General features: G+C 39.5%; 1 protein-coding gene across 2 annotated transcripts in view; it reads right to left on the bottom strand.

Annotated features, from left to right (window-relative positions):
- The window catches only part of OXSR1 (oxidative stress responsive kinase 1), an 89,013-nt gene that overhangs the window by 3,903 nt on the left and 65,053 nt on the right, over window positions 1–20,057 (bottom strand). For both annotated transcript variants that reach the window (XM_006077012.4, XM_025272781.3), the window contains exons 9-16: window positions 19,779–19,827; window positions 19,094–19,159; window positions 15,676–15,798; window positions 9,938–9,973; window positions 6,695–6,841; window positions 5,030–5,094; window positions 2,778–2,830; window positions 721–789 (exon numbers count right to left, since the gene is read on the bottom strand). In XM_006077012.4, coding sequence (XP_006077074.1) covers window positions 721–789; window positions 2,778–2,830; window positions 5,030–5,094; window positions 6,695–6,841; window positions 9,938–9,973; window positions 15,676–15,798; window positions 19,094–19,159; window positions 19,779–19,827 — 608 coding nt within the window. The remainder of the gene's footprint in view (window positions 1–720; window positions 790–2,777; window positions 2,831–5,029; window positions 5,095–6,694; window positions 6,842–9,937; window positions 9,974–15,675; window positions 15,799–19,093; window positions 19,160–19,778; window positions 19,828–20,057) is intronic.

The following is a 20,057-nucleotide window of genomic DNA, read 5'->3' as shown; positions in this document are numbered from 1 at the left end:
GATGGCCAGTCCAGGTTCGATGCATGAGACATGGTGCTCAGGGCTGGTGCACTGGGATGACTCTGAGGGATGGGATGGGGAGGGAAGTGGGTGCAGGGTGGGGAACACATGTATACCCATGGCTGATTCATGTCAATGTATGGCAAAAACCACTACAACATTGTAAAGTAATTAGCCTCCAATTAAAATAAATAGATTTTTTTAAAATGACAGAGACTGTTCATGGTTCACAAGGCCTAAACTATTTACTATCTAGCCCTTTACACATCTGCTGACTTGCCCTACACCATAGTCTTTTCCTTCAGAAACATGTACCTGTGGCCTGACTGTGCCTGTTCTTACTTCCTGCTTTTTTTTAGGACTAAATCTATAATGACTTTTTCTTACCTCTTGGCTGCCCAAGGACAGAGTTCATCCTCCAAAATGGATTAGATATGGCCAAGCTTACTCTAACTTGTGACTTCTGTCATCATTTCTACGATCTCCCAGAGACCTGGGTAAACTTTCACTCACTATCATTGGGGGTAACAAAGCAAATTCAGAAGTGAGATTTTTCTTTTTTGTAAAAAAGAACTATCCCCAATACCTCCTATTTCAACAAAGCCAAGAACCATTCCTAGAATCATTCGACCTACTCAGTAGAATCAAGGCCTGATTTTATAGATCCTAAGGATATAGGCAGAGAGACAAGGGCACAAGGGCAGAGCACAAAGTAGTTACCTATGACTAAATCCCTTCCATCAACGAGGCCGGCAGAAATGAGTTCCTGAGAGACACCCTCTGCTGTATCTGCAAAGACAAAGAAGAAAGTGCTCCATTTTCCTGTGCATGCATGTCCCTGCCAATTCCAAAGCAGGTCCGGCACGGCCAGACTAAAGCTAGCTGCCAAATCCAGAGACCCAAGGTGGTGGTGGGGGGGCCTTCTTCCACACAAAGGTTTTTCCTACCACTAGGATTACCTCACAGAGAAGGCAATGGCACCCCACTCCAGTACTCTTGCCTGGAAAATCCCATGGACAGAGGAGCCTGGTAGGCTGCAGTCCATGGGGTCGCTAAGAGTGGGGCATGACTGAGCGACTTCACTTTCACTTTCCACTTTCATGCATTGGAGAAGGAAATGGCAACCCACTGCAGTGTTCTTGCCTGGAGAATCCCAGGGATGGGGAGCCTGGTGGGCTGCTGTCTATGGGGTCACACAGAGTCAAACATGACTAAAGTGACTTAGCAGCAGCAGCAGGATTACCTCAAGTGAGGGACTATCAGAGGTCGAGCTAGAGGACGGAACCTGGATCAATCAACCAGATGGCAAGTATCAGCTCAGTGTAAAGATAACATCCTAACGATGGCATGCCTTAGACAGGGTCTTGCCTTTGTCAGCAGAGCGCCTGACAGTGATGCTGCAGAAGAAACTGCTAGTCTGAGGGCAACCTGGGCCCAGCCCTGTGAGCTTAGGGATGTGACGCTGTGCGGCACATCTGGGATAATAACACACAATGATTTAGTCCCAATTAAATCTTTTTTTTTTTGGCCACACTGCGAGGTTTGTGGGCTCTTATTTCCCCGACCAGGGACTGAATGTGTGCTCTTGGGAGTAAAAGTGTTGAATCTTAACCACTGGATCACCAGGGTATTCCCCTCAATTAAACCTTAATTTTAACATTAAACATTTAACAAATTTTAATCACTTTTCTTTGGGGATCACACTCTTAGTTTTTTTTTCTTCCTTTTTTCCCCCTAAAATCATTTTCTTCTGTATTCTGGTAGGCTCTCCTTCACATCCAGTTATCCCAGGTTGTACTATCTGAGTACATACAGTCTATGGGCATACAACTAGAAACTAAAAAGATGAGGAGAGAGTACCATCAGTTAACCTCATCTCTAACTGACTCCTTCCCCAGGCCTGAACACTAAGCCCTCAGAGGGAATGAGAGGGCCTCTGGGGAGGGGCTGTGCACATACTTGTGCCCACGACCCGTGATGTGAATGAGGACCTTAAACAGCGACTCTGCCTGGCTTTAAGACATAAATGAGATGCGTCTCTGTACATGTGCATTTGTCCTGTGTTCTCGGCACTTCAGTGAGCTGCTCATGAGACCGAGGCAGCGGGAAGACTGAGCGTGCACACAGGACAGACACCAATAGCTGTGAGCCATCTCGCAAATACGAATTCTGAGTAACAAAGGTAAGAATGAAGATAATAAACCTTGTCCCTGGGAGAAGTTCATGGACAGAAACTATGCGTGACGGGGCTTGGCTTCAGCTGGGAGGGAGGGGACTGGAAGCCTTGCTGTTTCCTTACTGTCAAGGAGTACAAACATGCTCAGTAATAAGAGCCGGAATTTGGCACACCGGCACATCCGAGTCTGAAGTCCATCTACACCTCTTCTCAGCTGTGGGAACCATAACCAGTTACTTCACCCTCTCTAAACCTTAATTTCATCATCTATGCAATGGGGACAATAATCTTTCCTTAGGGGCCATTTTGAAAATTTAATGAGATGCTGCTTAGCACCACGTCTGCCATAGTAAACTGCAGCTATATTTACTACTGCTTGTATTATATTTTCTAAATGAGGTAGTTGTAAAAAAAAAAAAAAAAAAAACAAAAAATTGCGTTTTTATTTTTTTCACACGTACCCTCAACCTTTAGGCCAGGAACATTTTTATCACCCTTTAAGAGGAAAATATATCTGAAGGACAGAAACTTCACACACAGTTTCTTCAAATGACAAATGAGCAGTTATTTTGTTTTCAATATTTTGATTTTGATGCCTCACCTCTCCCAGGAGTAAATTCAAATCGAATATCATTTAGTTCTTTTTTTGAATTCCTATGGAAGAAAAAAAACCGTGTAAAATAAATTTCTGCATTTATACATTCAGAGTCTGCCTACATATATCGGGAAAGCTATGCCAAGAGAAAGATCTTTCTGTCCCAAAGACCAGATGATCTGTCCTAACGAGCTCACACTGAGGGCTCAGAGCAAACAACTCAGAGTGATCATTTATTAATAGCTGTCCTACAACTCTTTTAATCTAGGTCCTTCACTGGTCAATATATGCCCACTCTCATCCTTACACCCAAGAAGACCGTATTAAACTAAGAAGGATATATGAAAGAGCACAGGGAGGTGTGACTAAAATGAGAGGCGGCTCTTTTCTTCCTCATCTCCACTCCTACCCCCCACACCCCCCGACCGAGGACAGTACCTTGCCCACCAATGGGGATCAGTCTGAGCAGACTCATAGGATGAAATACGTGATGCGCCCTCAATTCCACAGGGGTTCAGAGGAGAAGGATAAAGAATATACAGACTGGGATAATGAGGAGAAACTTTAGAAATACTAGTAGTTTTTTTAGATAGGATGTAATGGACAGGAAGGCTTTGAGAATGGAGAGAAGACGGGGACAGGAATGGGGTCCATACTGGCAAGAGAGTTAGCATAAGGCTCCAGAAATTAAAATGTGACTGACGAGGGATAGTTACAGAGATCGCTCACCACACCAAGTACTGAGATTAACCAAGCTCCCTGGAGATTCTGGTTAAAGGAGAAATTAGAATACCATGCACAAAGGCAGATGTGCCTGATCACTTAGGACCCAAATCCATTTTATCTAAATGATGTAGAGGGCGTAGGTCTATCTGACACATGTTTGACGTTACTAAAATCGTGCTTAAAATACAGCTCCCCAAATTCCACACAACCTGCCCAACAGGGATTTTCTCCCTCTCATTGACTCTCTGCACTTGTCTACATGGACTTATACTTCGCTGCATATCTACTACTAAAACTTGCTTTTAGCTATGCTAGTTCAGTTAAGTACATAATAAAAGTCAACTTCCAACACAGACTTGATTATTGCATTTCATTTTCTCCTTTCTCAGTGTCTTAGCACAATAGCTAATAGTGCTGTAGTCGGCTTAATATGTAATTGTTCAATCTATTCTTTCTGAAAGCTAAATAAAATTAAGGCCAAATGTTCAGTATCACTTTTGTGATGTGACTGTCATGCCAAGTACAAACACCTTCAAAGATAACAATGTGCTAAACTGAACTTCAAAGTCTTCATCAATGAGAGTAAGACTCTAGCCTCCTCTTCCATAAACAAGTCTGGAACACAGTCCATTAAAAACCACCCTTCAAAAAGCTAACTGCATCACTTACAAGCATCCTCTCCCCTTCTGAAGCATATGTCAAGTAGTATTTCATACTCTCTATTAACTGATCTAAGATTTTAAAACAAAATTTTTAAAACAGACAAGTAGTATTCTTTGTACACAATTAAAATAGGATGAAATTACCAAGACATTGTATAATCAGAACTATCTGGGTCCAGGTATACAGAATAGGCTTCTATAAAGAAAAGGTAGCCAAATCTGCTTTCTTCACATTTATGGCGTAATTCATTGCTCCTAGTGGTAAAATCAAAACATTTTCCAAAGGGACAATAACAGAGTTTGGGACTGAGATGGACACAGTGCTATATTTAAAATGGATAACCAACAAGGACTTATTGTATAGCATAGGGAACTCTGCTCAATGTTATGTAGCAGCATGGATGAGAGACGGTGGTATGGGGAAAGAGCACTTCCATGTACACATATGGCTGAGTCCCTTGGCTGTTCATCTGAAATTATCACAACATTGTTAATTGGCTATATACTGCAGTACAAAATAAAAAGTTCAAAAAAATAAATAAAAATCTGAATTTTAACCATCTCTCCAAAAAATAAATAATTAGTTCAAAAAAACCCCAGAACATTCCCCAAATAGGTCTTGCTGCCTCTGCTCTAATTATGGTCATACTGAGATGACTAGGAATTCACATGTGGAAAGAGGAGTGAGTCAATGGTAACTCAGATCCTCACACTACTGCTATTATATCTGAGGGAAATAACACACCCAAGAGCAAACACACACAGTTCTATCCAGTTACTCTCAGGCATGCACTACGAGAAGGAGTAGCTTCCAAAGAGAAACCAGCACATTCAGAGTATTTAGAAAAGAACAACAAATGTCTTACTTACCGTAATCTTAGTACTAGACTGATTGGGATCCTGGTTTCTTGGGAACCTGCTCCTGAAGACAGAGCCTAAAAAGCATTGAAAGGTATAAAGTCATTGCCTGGAGTATTAAGTGTGGTGGTGACTGATGCTCGTCTAGAGATGAATCGTCCATTTGGCAGCAGTTTTCTTCATCTCCAGGTGTGGGCATCCTAGTCCCCAGGACTCCCTGCTGTGGGAGGACATGCACCCTAAGGCAGCAGCAATAGCTGGATGTCAGTTGGAGTCAAACACAATTGGAAAGATCACTGTCAAACCTACATGAAATGCCACACACAGTCACATTCCAATTTTGCGTTTTTCAGACCTCTGTTCCCCTCTCCAAGAATGAAGAACAAGACACTGGGTTCTTCCCTTTAAAAAACCTGGCATTGGCCACACATCTGTAGTAAGGTCTAAACTGGCTGCTGCTCAGGAAACCACCCAACCTGGAGGTTCCAGATCTTTAATCCTCTGAAAACCACAGAGCTGTCCCTTGCTTACTGGAGGATATACGTTCTATTTAGGCTGTTCATAAAATGAATCCAATCTTTTCATCAGTTTTCATAAGATGACTGTCTCCTTTCCCATATGATGGGCAGAAATGGAAAGCTTGGGCAAAGGAAAGGTTAAATGTAGTCAGGACTCTAGTCTGGAAGCACTCAGAGCAGTGGTCTCCAAAGGCAGAGCACTGCTGGGACGCAGATGAAAACATCTTAACTTCTGTATTTATTTCTTCCTACCTGAATTTTAGGAAAAAACAAAATAAAAACACTGCTACTGTCTAATAAACGCGTAGACTCTGAACTCGTACTCTCCCAACGAAGCATGTCGCAGACAGTACTGCGCTTTCCCAGGGGAAGAGCGGCGGCTGCACAGCAACGGCGGGGCAGTTCTCAGGGGGCCTTCACTCCCTCAGCACTCTCAGCGCCTTCTGATTCAGTAAGGTCACGTGCGCCTGACTAGGTGGATTCACACATCACTTTATGACATTTTAATAAAATCAACCCCCACAAAACTGACAGGTATCTTAAAAAGAGCAATGCAGGAAAACCATGGTTTGGAGATAGTATTAACAAAGGTGACAGAAGAGCTAACAGTGCTCCTCAGTGGCAGCTGCATTCTAAACTTAAGCATATAAGGATATAATAAAAAGCTGACAAGACAGGAGCCCTTCTCATTCGGTCCACTGTCCAAGCAGCAGACACTGTTACGAGAGGGTTTCACTGCGACAGTGTGCACGCGTGTCTCGCCCAGCCTCCAGTGGCACTCCTGGAGCTCTCTAGGTGGTCCCTCAGGTGCCTAAGGCCGAGCAGTGGCATACCCCCTGAGCGGCTCCCTCGGGGGTAGGGGCAGGCGTTGAGACCGGAAGAGAGGAAGGAAGCTGACAAGAAATTTCAATCCCCCACACTATTGCTGTTTGGGATATTTTCATCATTAACTTATTTTGGTGCTCAAAAAAAGAACTGTGTGATCCTTGTTAAACTCTCTTATCTGCATACATGTAAAACTGTGAGAACAGAATTTCTAACTTGTTTCAAAATCTACCAGGACATCATCCTTAGTGCACAAGGTGGTGTTCCACGCTAGCCTCCACCTTCTTCCTCCACCCAGAAGGCTGACCGCAGAAGAAAGTGGTCCCTGCTGTACCTGAGCTGCTATCGCTGGCTCCGCAGTGGGTGGCAGGGAGACTTGAGTGGGTTGCGCAGGCGTCGGCCCTGCTGGCTGAGGTAGATGAGCAGAAATCTGTTCTGGAACTTGGAGTAAAGTACCCACAGGATCAGTTGTGGAAAATAGCTGTAACAAAAACACAAGCAGTGCTGTGTAAGCTGAGAGGAGAGGGAGGTGGGCCTGCTGACAGGCAAGCAGTGTAGGAGGGGCGACCTTTTCAAATAGTTCTTGTGTAGTGAACTGGCCCATCTCTGCAACCTCAGTACACCTCTTTAAAATGGAAGTAAAATATGTCTACGCTCTTCTGTTTTTAAGAACTTTTGAGGTGTAAATTTCAGTCAGTTCAGTCACTCAGTTGTGTCTGACTCTTTGTGACCCCATGGACCGCAGCACGCCAGGCCTCCTTGTCCATCACCAACTCGTGGAGTCCCCCCAAACCCATGTCCATTGAGTCGGTGATGCCATCCAACCATCTCATCCTCTGTTGTCCCCTTCTCCTCCTGCCCTCAATCTTTCCCAGCATCAGTGTCTTTTCAAATGAGTCAGCTCTTTGTGTAAGGTGGCCAAAGTATTGGAGTTTCAGCTTCAACATCAGTCCTACCAATGAATACCCAGGACCAATCTCCTTTAAGATAGACTGGATGGATCTCCTTCCAGTCCAAGGGACTCTCAAGAGTCTTCTCCAACACCACAGTTCAAAAGCATCAATTCTTCGGCGCTCAGCTTTTTTTACAGTCCAACTATCACATCCATAAATGACCACTGGAAAAACCATAGCCTTGACTGGACGGACCTTTGTTGGCAAAGTAATGTCTCTGCTTTTGAATATGCTGTCTAGGTTGGTCATAACTTTCCTTTCAAGGAGTAAGTGTCTTTTCATTTCATGGCTGCAATCACCATCTGCAGTAATTTTGGAGCTCAGAAAAATAAAGTCAGCCACTGTTTCCCCATCTATTTGCCATGAAGTGATGGGACCGGATGCCATGATCTTAGTTTTCTGAATGCTGAGCTTTAAGCCAACTTTTTCACTCTCCTCTTTGACTTTCATCAAGAGGCTCTTTAGTTCTTCTTCACTTTCTGCCATAAGGGTGGTGTCATCTGTACATCTGAGGTTATTGATATTTCTCCTGGCAATCTTGATTCCAGGTTGTGATTCCTCCACCCCAGTGTTTCTCATGATGTACTCTGCATGTAAGTTAAATAAGCAGGGTGACAATATACAGCCTTGACGTACTCCTTTTCCTATTTGGAACCAGTCTGTTGTTCCATGTCCAGTTCTAACTGTTGCTTCCTGACCTGCATACAGGCTTCTCAAGAGGCAGGTCAGGTGGTCTGGTATTCCCATCTCTTGAAGAATTTTCCACAGTTTATTGTAATCCACACAGTCAAAGGCTTTGGCATAGTCAATAAAGAAGAAATAGACATTTTTCTGGAACTCTCTTGCTTTTTCGATGATCCAGCAGATGTTAGCAATTTGATCTCTGGTTCCTCTGCCTTTTCTAAAACCAGCTTGAACATCTGGAAGTTCATGGTTGACGTATTGCTGAAGCCTGGCTTGGAGAACTTTATGAGTTGAGGTATAAATTTATGTCCCACAAAATCCACCTATTTAGGTATACAACTCAATAGTTTTTAGAAAATTTATACTTGTATAAATATCTCTACAATCAGGTTTCAGCATTTCCATCAACTCAAAAAATTCTCCTGTGTCCATTTATAGTGAACTCCTGCTCCCACATCTAGCCTTCGGCAACCACTGATCTACTTTCAGCTTCTATCAATTTGTCTTTTGTGGACATTTCATATAGACCAAATCTTACAATATGCACTCTTTTTGTGTCTGGCTTCTTAGCACGGTTTTTTTCTGTCAGTCATGTTGTACCAAGTATCAGTAGTCCTTTTTTTTTTCCCTTCTTCAGAACAGTAATTCTTTGTATCATATTTATTTTTAACTATATCTATGCCATCTCCTTTGCCCAGCAAAATAGCACCTACAATATACAGACTTAAGTATATACTATGAAATTCTAGAAGTGACATTTTCCTATATTGGGGACCCTCCTTTACTTATAAAGAAAGAAAATCAACCAATGAATGAATGTGAAGCTTTGTAACATTAAACATTATTTTGCATGTTTGAAAATCTCACAAATTTTAGTTATGTAACTTGGGGAAAAAAGACCAATGCTGAACACAAAATCAAGTTAAACATTCAAAATTATAAATTAGTAGGGAAAACAGTATCAATGCAATGGCCAAAATTTTGAGTTAAAAGAGAAAAAAATTAAAAGGGCAATGAGAGATCTAATAGCTGTTATTATACAAGGAAAATCAAGGAGACAAGGAAGTATTAAAATGTTGTGTCTGCTGCACTTCACAGAGAGGAAACCAAGTTACCTACTGGTTCTAATTTTTGAGAGAAAAATAGAACTTTAAGATTAGTTTTGAAAATGCCAATTATTATTAATATGGACTTCTCTGGTGGCTCAGACGGTAAAGAATCTGCCTCCAATACAGGAGACCTGGGTTTGATCCCTGGGTTGGGAAGATCCCCTGGAGAAGGGAATGACAACCCACTCCAGTATTCTTGCTTGGCAGGCTACAGTCCATAGGGTCTCAAAGAGTCAGACACAACTGAGTGACTAACACTTTACTAATATGCAAGGACGGTTTGCTGAAGCTGAATTTCCAATACTTTGGCCACCTGATGCAAAGAGCCCACTCATTGGAAAAGACCCTGATGCTGGGGAAGATTGAAGGCAAAAAGAGAAGAGACCAGCAGAGGGTGAGATGGTTAGACAGCATCACTGACTTAATGGACATGAATCTGAATAAACACCTGGAGATGGTGGAGGACAGGGAAATCTGGTGTGCTGCAGTCCATGGGGTCGAAAAGAGTCTGACATGACTTAGGACTGAACAACAACAGGCTCCTCTGTCCATGGAATTTTCCAGGAAAGAACACTGGAGTGGGTTGTCCTTTCCTCCTGAGCCTAGCAGGCCACAGTCCTTGAAGTAGCAAAGAGTCAGACTTGACTAAGTATGCAATGAGCATAACGCAGGTCAGCCTAACAGGAGTCTGTTTAGCAGGATTTCTTTTCACACCATTTGACTAGTATAAATTTCCATTCCTATTTAAGCACATACAAAAAAATGTGTTTAACATTAAAACCAAAACAAAAGCACATATACTTTAATGACTCAACAATCACAACTACTTACCTCAGAATTTGTTAATGATTCTTTCACTCTGGGAGACTAAAAGAAATACAAAAAAAGGAGGCTGGTTAACTGAAAACTCAGGTTACTTGTAGTCAGTTCCAAAACTGCACGGAATGGTGAAATGCAAGTCAACTCCATTTCATTCTGATCCATAATTAAATCATCGGTAACTCTAGTGAGTTTTCTGGAAAAAGAAAACTAAAATGATATTACTATATTCTTTGTACAGCTAGCCTGCAATGTATCAATATATTCATAGCATTTTAAGAGTTCAGAACTTTATAGCAGAAGTTTATAGCAAACATAAAGGGACTATCAGGTAGTAGGGAGGTCACATTCCTCAAAGTACAATTCTTTCTACTAATCATCAACATATTACATGCGTAATTTCTCACACTAAAATGTAAACATTCAAGCTAATTATCCAATATATTCTTAAAGCAGAGTAATTCTGATTATGGACTTCAGTAAATAAAACTTGAGCCAAAACTGAAATTCCAGTTATAATCTGCCATATGAAAATTTAAAGTTAAAATGATTTAGTAACTCATAAGTTAGCAGCAATTCTGGATACAAGCATTGGAAAATACAAAAAACAACAACATATCTCTAAACAAATTCAATTTATGTTAAATTTTACCAAATGTGAATGTCGACTTCTTATAAGAAATTTATAGGTTTTTAAATTTTTCATTACCATTTTATTAATGACAATCAAGGTTCATGCAATACCTAAAGTATCACAGCAAGTATATGCCAACAAAAAAAAAACCTTAAAAAAAAAACACACCTTTGTTTGGAAATAATTCAAACTTACAGAAAAATTGTAAGAATAATAACACAAAGAACACTGCCATACCCTTTACCCAGACTCATCCAATATTAGCCTTTCTCCTTATGTGCTTTATTAGTGTTCACTTTCTTTCTTTTTATATATATTTAACCAATCCTGTACCATTTGAGAATAAGTTGTATATAATCATGGCTCTTTACAACTGAATAGTTGTGTACTTAAGAATTCTATTACACAACTTCACTCTACTAAAATTATCAATTTCAGTGAATTTAACAATAATACTTTAATTAACAACCCATAATACAGCTTTTCCAATGACTTCCTACTATCCTTTGGGGCCTTTGTTTTTCTAGTATAAGATTCTGTCTAGGATCATGTACTGCAGTCAGTCATCAAGTCTCTCTAGATTTTATCTGACACATAATCAATCATTTCCCCTGCCTAGTACATATTCTGAATAGACTGCTCCTAATTAGTGTTCTGATGTTTTTTCATGATTTAGACTGAAATGAATTCTACATAGTGATTATCTTCTTATGGTATTGTGTTTTGGAGAATCTCATGTACCCTGTGATCCTCATTAGTGATGCTAATTTTTATCACTGAGTCAAGGCATTTTCTGATTTCTCAGGTAGGCGGTAGCTATTTTTCACCTTGCGACTAATAGGCAATCTATGGAGACATACTAGAAGACCATGTAAATAGCCTGTTCATCAAAGATTTCCCATATATTTAGCACCCATTGATGAGACAGGGATCAAGACCATCCCCATGGAAAAGAAATGCAAAAAGCAAACTGGCTGTCTGAGGAGGCCCTACAAATAGCTGTGAAAAGAAGAGAAGCGAAAAGCAAAGGAGAAAAGGAAAGACATAAGCATCTGAATGCAGAGTTCCAAAGAATAGCAAGAAGAGATAAGAAAGCCTTCCTCAGCGATCAATGCAAAGAAATAGAGGAAAACAACAGAATGGCAAAGACTAGAGATCTCTTCAAGAAAATTAGAGATATCAAGGAAACATTTCATGCAAAGATAGGCTCAATAAAGGACAGAAATGGTATGGACCTAACATAAGCAGAAGATATTAAGAAGAGGTGGCAAGAATACACAAAAGAACTAGACAAAAAAGATTTTCACGACCCAGATAATCATGATGGTGTGATCACTCACTTAGAGCCAGACATCCTGGAACGTGAAGTCAAGTGGGTCTTAGAAAGCATCACTACGAATAAAGCTAGTGGAGGTGATGGAATTCTAGTTGAGCTATTTCAAATCCTGAAAGATGATGCTGGCATTTTACTCAATATGCCAGCAAAAATGGAAAACTCAGCAGTGGCCACAGGACTGGAAAAGGTAAGTTTTCATTCCAATCCCAAAGAAAGGCAATGCCAAAGAATGCTCAAACTACCGCACAATTGCACTCATCTCACATGCTAGTGAAAGTAATGCTCAAAATTCTCCAACCAGGCTTTAGCAATACGTGAACCGTGAACTTCCAGATGTTCAAGCTGGTTTTAGAAAAGGCAGAGGAACCAGAGATCAAATTGCTAACATCTGCTGGATCGAAAAAGCAAGAGAGTTCCAGAAAAACATCTATTTCTTCTTTATTGACTATGCCAAAGCCTGTGACTGTGTGGATCACAATAAACTGTGGAAAATTCTGAAAGAGAAGGGAATATCAGACCACCCGACCTGCCTCTTGAGAAGCCTGTATGCAGGTCAGGAAGCAACAGTTAGAACTGGACATGGAACAACAGACTGGTTCCAAATAGGAAAAGGAGTACGTCAAAGCTGTATATTGTCACCCTGCTTATTTAACTTACATGCAGAGTACATCATGAGAAACGCTGGGGTGGAGGAATCACAACCTGGAATCAAGATTGCCAGGAGAAATATCAATAACCTCAGATGTACAGATGACACCACCCTTATGGCAGAAAGTGAAGAGGAACTAAAGAGCCTCTTGATGAAAGTCAAAGAGGAGAGTGAAAAAGTTGGCTTAAAGCTCAGCATTCAGAAAACTAAGATCATGGCATCCGGTCCCATCACTTCATGGCAAATAGATGGGGAAACAGTGGAAACAGTGTCAGACTTTTATTTTTGGGGGCTCCAAAATTACTGCAGATGGTGATTGCAGCCATGAAATGAAAAGACACTTACTCCTTGAAAGGAAAGTTATGACCAACCTAGACAGCATATTCAAAAGCAGAGACATTACTTTGCCAACAAAGGTCTGTCTAGTCAAGGCTATGGTTTTTCCAGTAGTCATGTATGGATGTGAGAGTTGGACTGTGAAGAAAGCTGAGTGCCGAAGAACTGATGCTTTTGAACTGTGGTGTTGGAGAAGACTCTTGAGAGTCCCTTGGACTTCAAGGAGATCCAACCAGTCCATCCTAAAGGAGATCAGTCCTGGGTGTTCTTTGGAAGGAATGATGCTAAAGCTGAAACTCCAGTACTTTGGCCACCTCATGTGAAGAGTTGACTCACTGGAAAAGACTCTGATGCTGGGAGGGATTGGGGGCAGGAGGAGAAGGGGATGCCAGAGTATGAGATGGCTGGATGGCATCACCGACTCGATGGATGCTAGTTCGAGTGAACTCCGGGAGTTGGTGATGCACAGGGAGGCCTGGTGTGCTGCAATTCATGGGGTCGAAGAGAGTCGGACATGACTGAGAGACTGAACTGAACTGATGATCTTTATGATTGCTTTATGATGGCTATAAAATGATGAATTTCCCCATCCACTCCTACATTTACCACCTCTGGAGGTTTACTGTAATGAAATATCATCATTTCTCCCCATTTATTTATATATCTATGTATTATTTGTATAGGCCTACTGACTCCTAGTCTTTTAATGATTTATAATTATTTCTACACTTTATGATTTTGATGGTTAAATCTCCCTAATTTGGCTAGTGGGAGCTCCTTCAACTTGGCTCTTATATTATTAAAAATATAAAACCTTTTCTGTCAAAACAAGATATCCCAGATTTATCTTATATTTTCCCTGTGTAAGCCGTGGAATCAGGCATTTCTCCAGTGAACCTTTGTTCTTTTAGTAGGGCATAGTATTTGAAACCAAGAGATGAGCATTAAGTGTGCTTACTCCTACTGTTTTCCTGACACTCTGCATACTTGTAATCTTCAATCAGACGCCGGACACTGAATTTCACCTTGTTGCATGATGCTAATTCTGTATTGCTATGAATCTTGACACTTTGTTCTAGAATACAGTTAAGCTGCTAGAAACAGTTTAATCCTTCTGGATCCTGCTTTGATGCGTTTTAGTTGGGTCTGGAGCAGTGTTCAGTCTAGGGCAACATATTATACCCCATTACTGAGAAGTCTACTGAATGCCCTGTGAATTTTAAGTTTCTCCAGTCTGGCTGCTGTTTCTGGCTGTGTGAGTGCTAGGCACTGTTCTCCACATGGGTAGTTTTTTCACATACAGTAATCGATAAATATTCTGCTAAGTACTCAAAAGAGAACCTCTAAGCTTTTTTCTCTGGATAACTCTCTCCTTCCTGGCACTCTATCAAATTTTATCTGATTTCATTTTTTACTTTTATTTACTCAACTTGGGAAAACACTTTCAAGCCACAATGTAAAGAATAATCAAACAAAACTGCCCCCAAACTGACCTGGATGTTAGAATCAGCAGAGAAGGACATTAAAATAATTATATTACATAACTTCAAAAAGTTAAGCAGAGACATGGAAGATGCAAAAGCAAACAGCAAATCAAACTTTAAGTATCTAACAACCAAACCAAACACCAAATCACAATTCTAGCATTCTGTCTGAGATGAAAAAGAGATTGCAAAAAAAAAAAAGAAAGAAAAAGAGATTGCATGGCCTTAGTAGCAGATTAACACTGCAGAAGGAAAGAATAATGAACAGGCTAGCAATAGAAACTATGCCAAATGAAACTGAAGAAAAAAGAATTTTAAAAAAGTGAAAAGATCAGTGAACAGTCAGACAACTTTAAGCCTAATATACATGTTATCTGACTCTTCAAGGTGGAAGGACAGAAAAAACGATTTGAAAATATGATAGCTGAGAACTTTCCAAACTTAAAAAACACTGTAAACCTCAAGATTCAAGAAGCTCAATAAACCCTAAATATGAAATGTGGGGAAAAAATATATAGGTATATCATAATCAAATTGCTCAAAACCATTCATAAAGAAAATAATCTTAAAATCAGTCAAAGTTAAAAGAAATGTGACTTGTAAATGAATAAGGTAAGTAAACAAGCAGATTTCATCACACTGGAAACAATGCAAACAAGAAAACTTTGGAACAAAGTCTTTAAAATACAGGCCCATCTCATTTTATTGCACTATGCTTTCTTTACTGTACCTTGTAGATATCATAGTTTGTTTGTTTTACAAACTGAAGATTTGTGGCAACCCTGAATTGAGCAAGTCTATCAGTGTCATTTTTCAAACGTTATTTGCTCACTTCATGTCTTGGTGTCTATTTCCAGCAAAAACTAACACATTCACACACACTATCTGGGATATACAAAATGAAAATAAGGTACACTGTTCCTCTTCAGATAGAAGGTTAACAAATTTTAGGGACTAGGTTTCAATTCTTAGGCTTTAAAGTTCACTAATCTTTTCTTCTGAAATGTCTAATCAGCCATTAATCCAATCCAGTGTACTTTCATCTCAGACATTATAGTTCTCATTTCTCAATTTAGGTCATTTTTATATACCCTAAATATTATTAGAGTAAAACTGATATTTCAGTCCCCCTCTCCATGGAGATTTACTTGGGCTCCTGTTGTTAATAAGGTGTTCAAAATATTCTGCCTGTTTTTTTTTATATTTTATCTGGTTAAGCTGAACAGAACCACAGAATATAGTATTATCTAAGTGGCTTCAGACAGTAAGACAGAACTCTACAGCTAAAGCATATAGTTTAACAAAACATACCCTGAGTTGTGAAATTGCTGCTTTTCCTTCCTCACTTTCTTCATCAAATTCATCATCACTCCACTCCCAGCCACCATCTTCTGTCTTGTGAAGACGGCCACTGGAGCCTGGTACTCTCCGAACCTGCTCGTTAGGAAGAGAGACATGGGCTGTGGCAGTGTTTGACACTTATGGGATAGAAAAGTCAACCATATTTCTCTCTCCTTCTATTACTTCAACACAGTAAGTAGATAGTAATTTTCCCATATAAAGTCACATCCACCATCCTCCACTTGCTTTCTGTCCCTAATCTCCACTATGTCTTTACTCACAACCACTGACTTTCCCAGTACTTTGCTAGTCTGAGACTGCACATCATCCAAATCCCTCTTATGTGAAGTCAGATGAAGTCTGAGTAATGGCTTCCTATCTTTAGACATCAAGAAAAAAATGGGGGCAGTTTAAGCTCCAAATAAATAAGTTCAAGATAAAGAAGATTATGTGTTTTTTTTTCAATTTTAACTTTTAAAATCACAATTTATGCCACTTCAAGAGGACTACAGCTGTGCAAATGTTAAGAAAAAGAGCAGTCCCCTAACTTTCATCTTCTTTCCCACAGGCAACCACTTTCAATTCATTTTAGCTTATTCTTTTAGAATGTATATATATTCATCTCTCTGAGTAATCTGTTCTTATTATTACCCCTTTTCTGGTTTTAGAAATTATCTATTGACTTCTTGCTACAGAAGATGAGAACTTAACCCTATTATTAATTCCCTACTCTTTTTTCAAATACACTGTAATTTTGGGTAAATCAATTGTTTATATAACATGATTATATAAACTATACAGTTGAACCATATATATTACAATTACTTTTCTTTCCTGCAGAACTTTTTTATTTCTCCTGGAGTTAACATTTGCTTTCTTTCTTTAAAAAAAAGTTATTTATTTTTGGGTCTTCGTTGCTGCATGCAGCCTTTCTCAAACTGCAGCGAGAAGGGGGGATATTCTCTAGCTGCAGTGTGTGGACTTCTGAGTCGGAGCACAGGCTCTGAAGTGTGGGCTGAGTAGTTGCAGCACATGAGCTTAGTCGGTCCGTGGCATATGGACTCTTCCTAGACCAGGGATCAAACCCTGTCCCCTGCATTGGTAGGTGGATTCTTAACCACTGGACCACTAGGGAAGTCCTGCTTATTTCTTGTCATATTTATCCCCAGATTCTCTGTTATGTAAAGCTCCTCTCACCATATTCATATCCATTAGGTATTCATCAGTGTCATCTTCTTGAGGAAGCCTCTCACCAGAGCCCCGCGATCTGTCCATCAGACTGACACCAGGTTTGGTACCTCAGATCTCACGCTATCAACCAGAGGACTATGCTTCCTCAATCACATGACTTTCCTATTCTTACTTTAAGCACTTAACTCTACTATTAGCCTGGTGTATTTACTAAAGCTGTATATTTCTAAATATAATTTGATTCCATTCCCACACTCCACTTAATAGTTTGTCTGGTAAAAAAAGAAAACAATTCTGGGTTAGAAAATATTTTTTTTCCCTAATGTTCATCGTAAAGCTCCATTGTGATGTGGCTTCCAGAGATGCTGCTGCTGCTGCTATGTCGCTTCAGTCGTGTCCGACTCTGTGCGACCCCATAGACAGCAGCCCACCAGGTTCCCCCATCCCTGGGATTCTCCAGGCAAGAACACTGGAGTGGGTTGCCATTTCCTTCTCCAATGCATGAAAGTGAAGAGTGAAAGTGAAGTCACTCAGTCGTGTCTGACTCTTTGCAATCCCATGGACTGCAGCCTACCAGGCTCCTCCACCCATGGAATTTTCCAGAGATGCTACTGAGGTCCTTATGACTGTTGATTCTAACTGTAACCTTTCCCCGTTGTCTGGAAGGCTACAGGATCTTTTCACCTCCAGTATTCTGAGCTGATGCAATGAACACAAACTAGGGCAAACTTCAGGAGATGGTGAGGGACAGACAGGCCTGGCATACTGCAGTCCATGGGGTCGTAAAGAGCTGGACATGACTGGGTGACTGAACAGCAACAGCATTCTGAGCTACTGTGGTAATGTGCTTTAGTGTTGATCTATTTCCATTCATTGTGCTGGGTACTTGAGCTCTTTCAAACTGGAAATTCATGAAATTTTTCTTGAATAATTCTTCAGTGATATCTTTTCTTCTGTTTTTCTGTTTTCCTTTTCTGGAACTCCTTTTGCTTAAACGTTGAGTCTTCTCAAATAATCCTCTAATGTTCTCATCTTTTCTGTCTCTTGGCTTTTTGGCTCTATTTTCTGGAAAATTTCCTCAACTTTACCCTAAAATCTTTGTAATGAATTTTTTCATTTTTTCTATAATGTTTTCAATTCCCAAGAGCTTTTTGTTGGTGGTAGTGCCATTCTCTAAATGCTTCTTTTCTTAAATTAACAGCTAAGACATAATTCATATTAACATTGATCCATTCAAGGTATTACAATCCAATGATTTTTAGTATGTTCAGAGTTGAAAAACCATCTGTACAATCAAATTTCAATCATCTTCATCACTCTCTCCACTTCCCACAAAACATCCCATACCCATTAGCAGTCCTACCCATTCCCTTACAATCTGCTCAAGTCCCAGGCAATCAGTAATCTACTTTCTGTCTCTATACGTTTGCTTGTTCTGGATATTTCACATAAGTAGAATCATAGAATATGTCTTTCAGTTAGCATAATGTTTTAAAGGTATATCCATGTTATGGCATGTATCAGTACTTCATTCCTTATTACTGCTGAATAATATTCCATTGTATAGGTTCATGATATTTTATATATCCATTTATCAGTAGATGGACATTCAGTTTTTTTCCACATTTTAGCTATGAATAATACTTCCATGAACATTCATGTACATATTTTTATGTGTACAAACTTTCAATTCTCTTGGGTGTGGCTAGGAGTAGACTTGCTGGGTCATATAGTAACTTTGTTCAGTCTTTTGAGAAACTGCCGCAGAAGTGACCACACCATCTTCCATTTCCATCAGTAATGTGTGAGGATTCCAATTTCTCCACATCTTTATCAATACTTGCTATTGTCTGTCTTTTTTGTTATAGTTATTCAGGTGGCTGTGAAGTGGTGTCTTCATTGTTTCTGTATGGTGCAAAGAAACTTCCCAACTTCCCAACTCACTCTGGTAGTTGCAAACAGTGATTTAACACAATTTAGAATTAATTATGTACCATACTTTTTCATTCCAGTTGAAAGCGGAGTACTACTGAAGCATAGACTATTGCTAAAAGAATATATCAAGCATGCTAAAGAAAAGACTGAAAGAAAATGAGTAATATTCATACTGTTAACATAGCATTAGTCAAATACACTTTCAAAACACAAAAGTAAAACTTCTAATTTCTCAGAAAAACTGAGTTAAATCCACATTTACCTTTTTAGCTCTTTCAGAAATGGTTGGTGCTCTCTGCAATATTTTTTCTTGAAGAAATTCTTTATTCTGGAGAGGAAAAATAAGTTTTCTTTTCATAAGAAGTTTTTACTGAACAAAAAAATTGACATAGAAATATTCACCACAATTAATGTGGTATAGTAACTGTTTTTATAAAGTTTGAGAAAAGCTTCTATTCTTTCATTCTAAAGATCCTTTAGTATAATACTACCATGACTTTATAAATTAAGAGAAAGCTTTAATGTATTGCATGAACCACCATCTATGAAAAGTTTGCTTTAACATACATCCTTTGAGGTTGTGGTCCCACATTTCCCAACTACAGTAACATCCTATTTATCCCATATCTTTGGGAAATGAGATGTTTACTAATTCAGTAGTAAACCCTAAAATTAGAGTTCAGTATATTTCACAGAATTTTCCACGGATTTTATTTATAGTGGTAATATTAATTTTTCCTGTTTTAAGTTTTACCTGATACTTAATTTATAGAATAATATATTTATCTTAAATATGTTGTCTAAATAATGGCCCCAGCAATTATTTGACCTACCATCATTCTTCCAGAAATAATCATCTGAAGGTAATGCAACCTCTGAACAGTGAACCTAATGTAGGTGTTTGAGGAGGATCATCTGAATACATGAAACAAGTTAGAATGTCCTACCTTGGCTTTTTGGAAAAACTTGTGCCTTAGCAGTTCTGCTGCTGTTGGTCTAAAACCAGAAAAGAAAGTTTTTATAGTTAATTGAAGTGGAATGTGGGTTTTCATCTTCAAAAATGAAAACATGATTTCTTGAACATCAAGATAAAAACTCAGTGCACTCCACTGTCCTTAACCTGCTAAAAATCAAAAAGGAAAAGCTCAGTACAAGGCATCGAACAGAATTAAAAACTCAAATAGAAGTTTTCTGATAACAATTATTATAGGCTCTTGCAAAAATTC

The sequence above is a fragment of the Bubalus bubalis genome, chromosome 21 (assembly GCF_019923935.1).
Source record: "Bubalus bubalis isolate 160015118507 breed Murrah chromosome 21, NDDB_SH_1, whole genome shotgun sequence".
NCBI lineage: Eukaryota > Metazoa > Chordata > Mammalia > Artiodactyla > Bovidae > Bubalus > Bubalus bubalis.
Note: the sequence above shows the minus strand (reverse complement) of the source record. Positions and strands in the feature narration are given on the sequence as shown.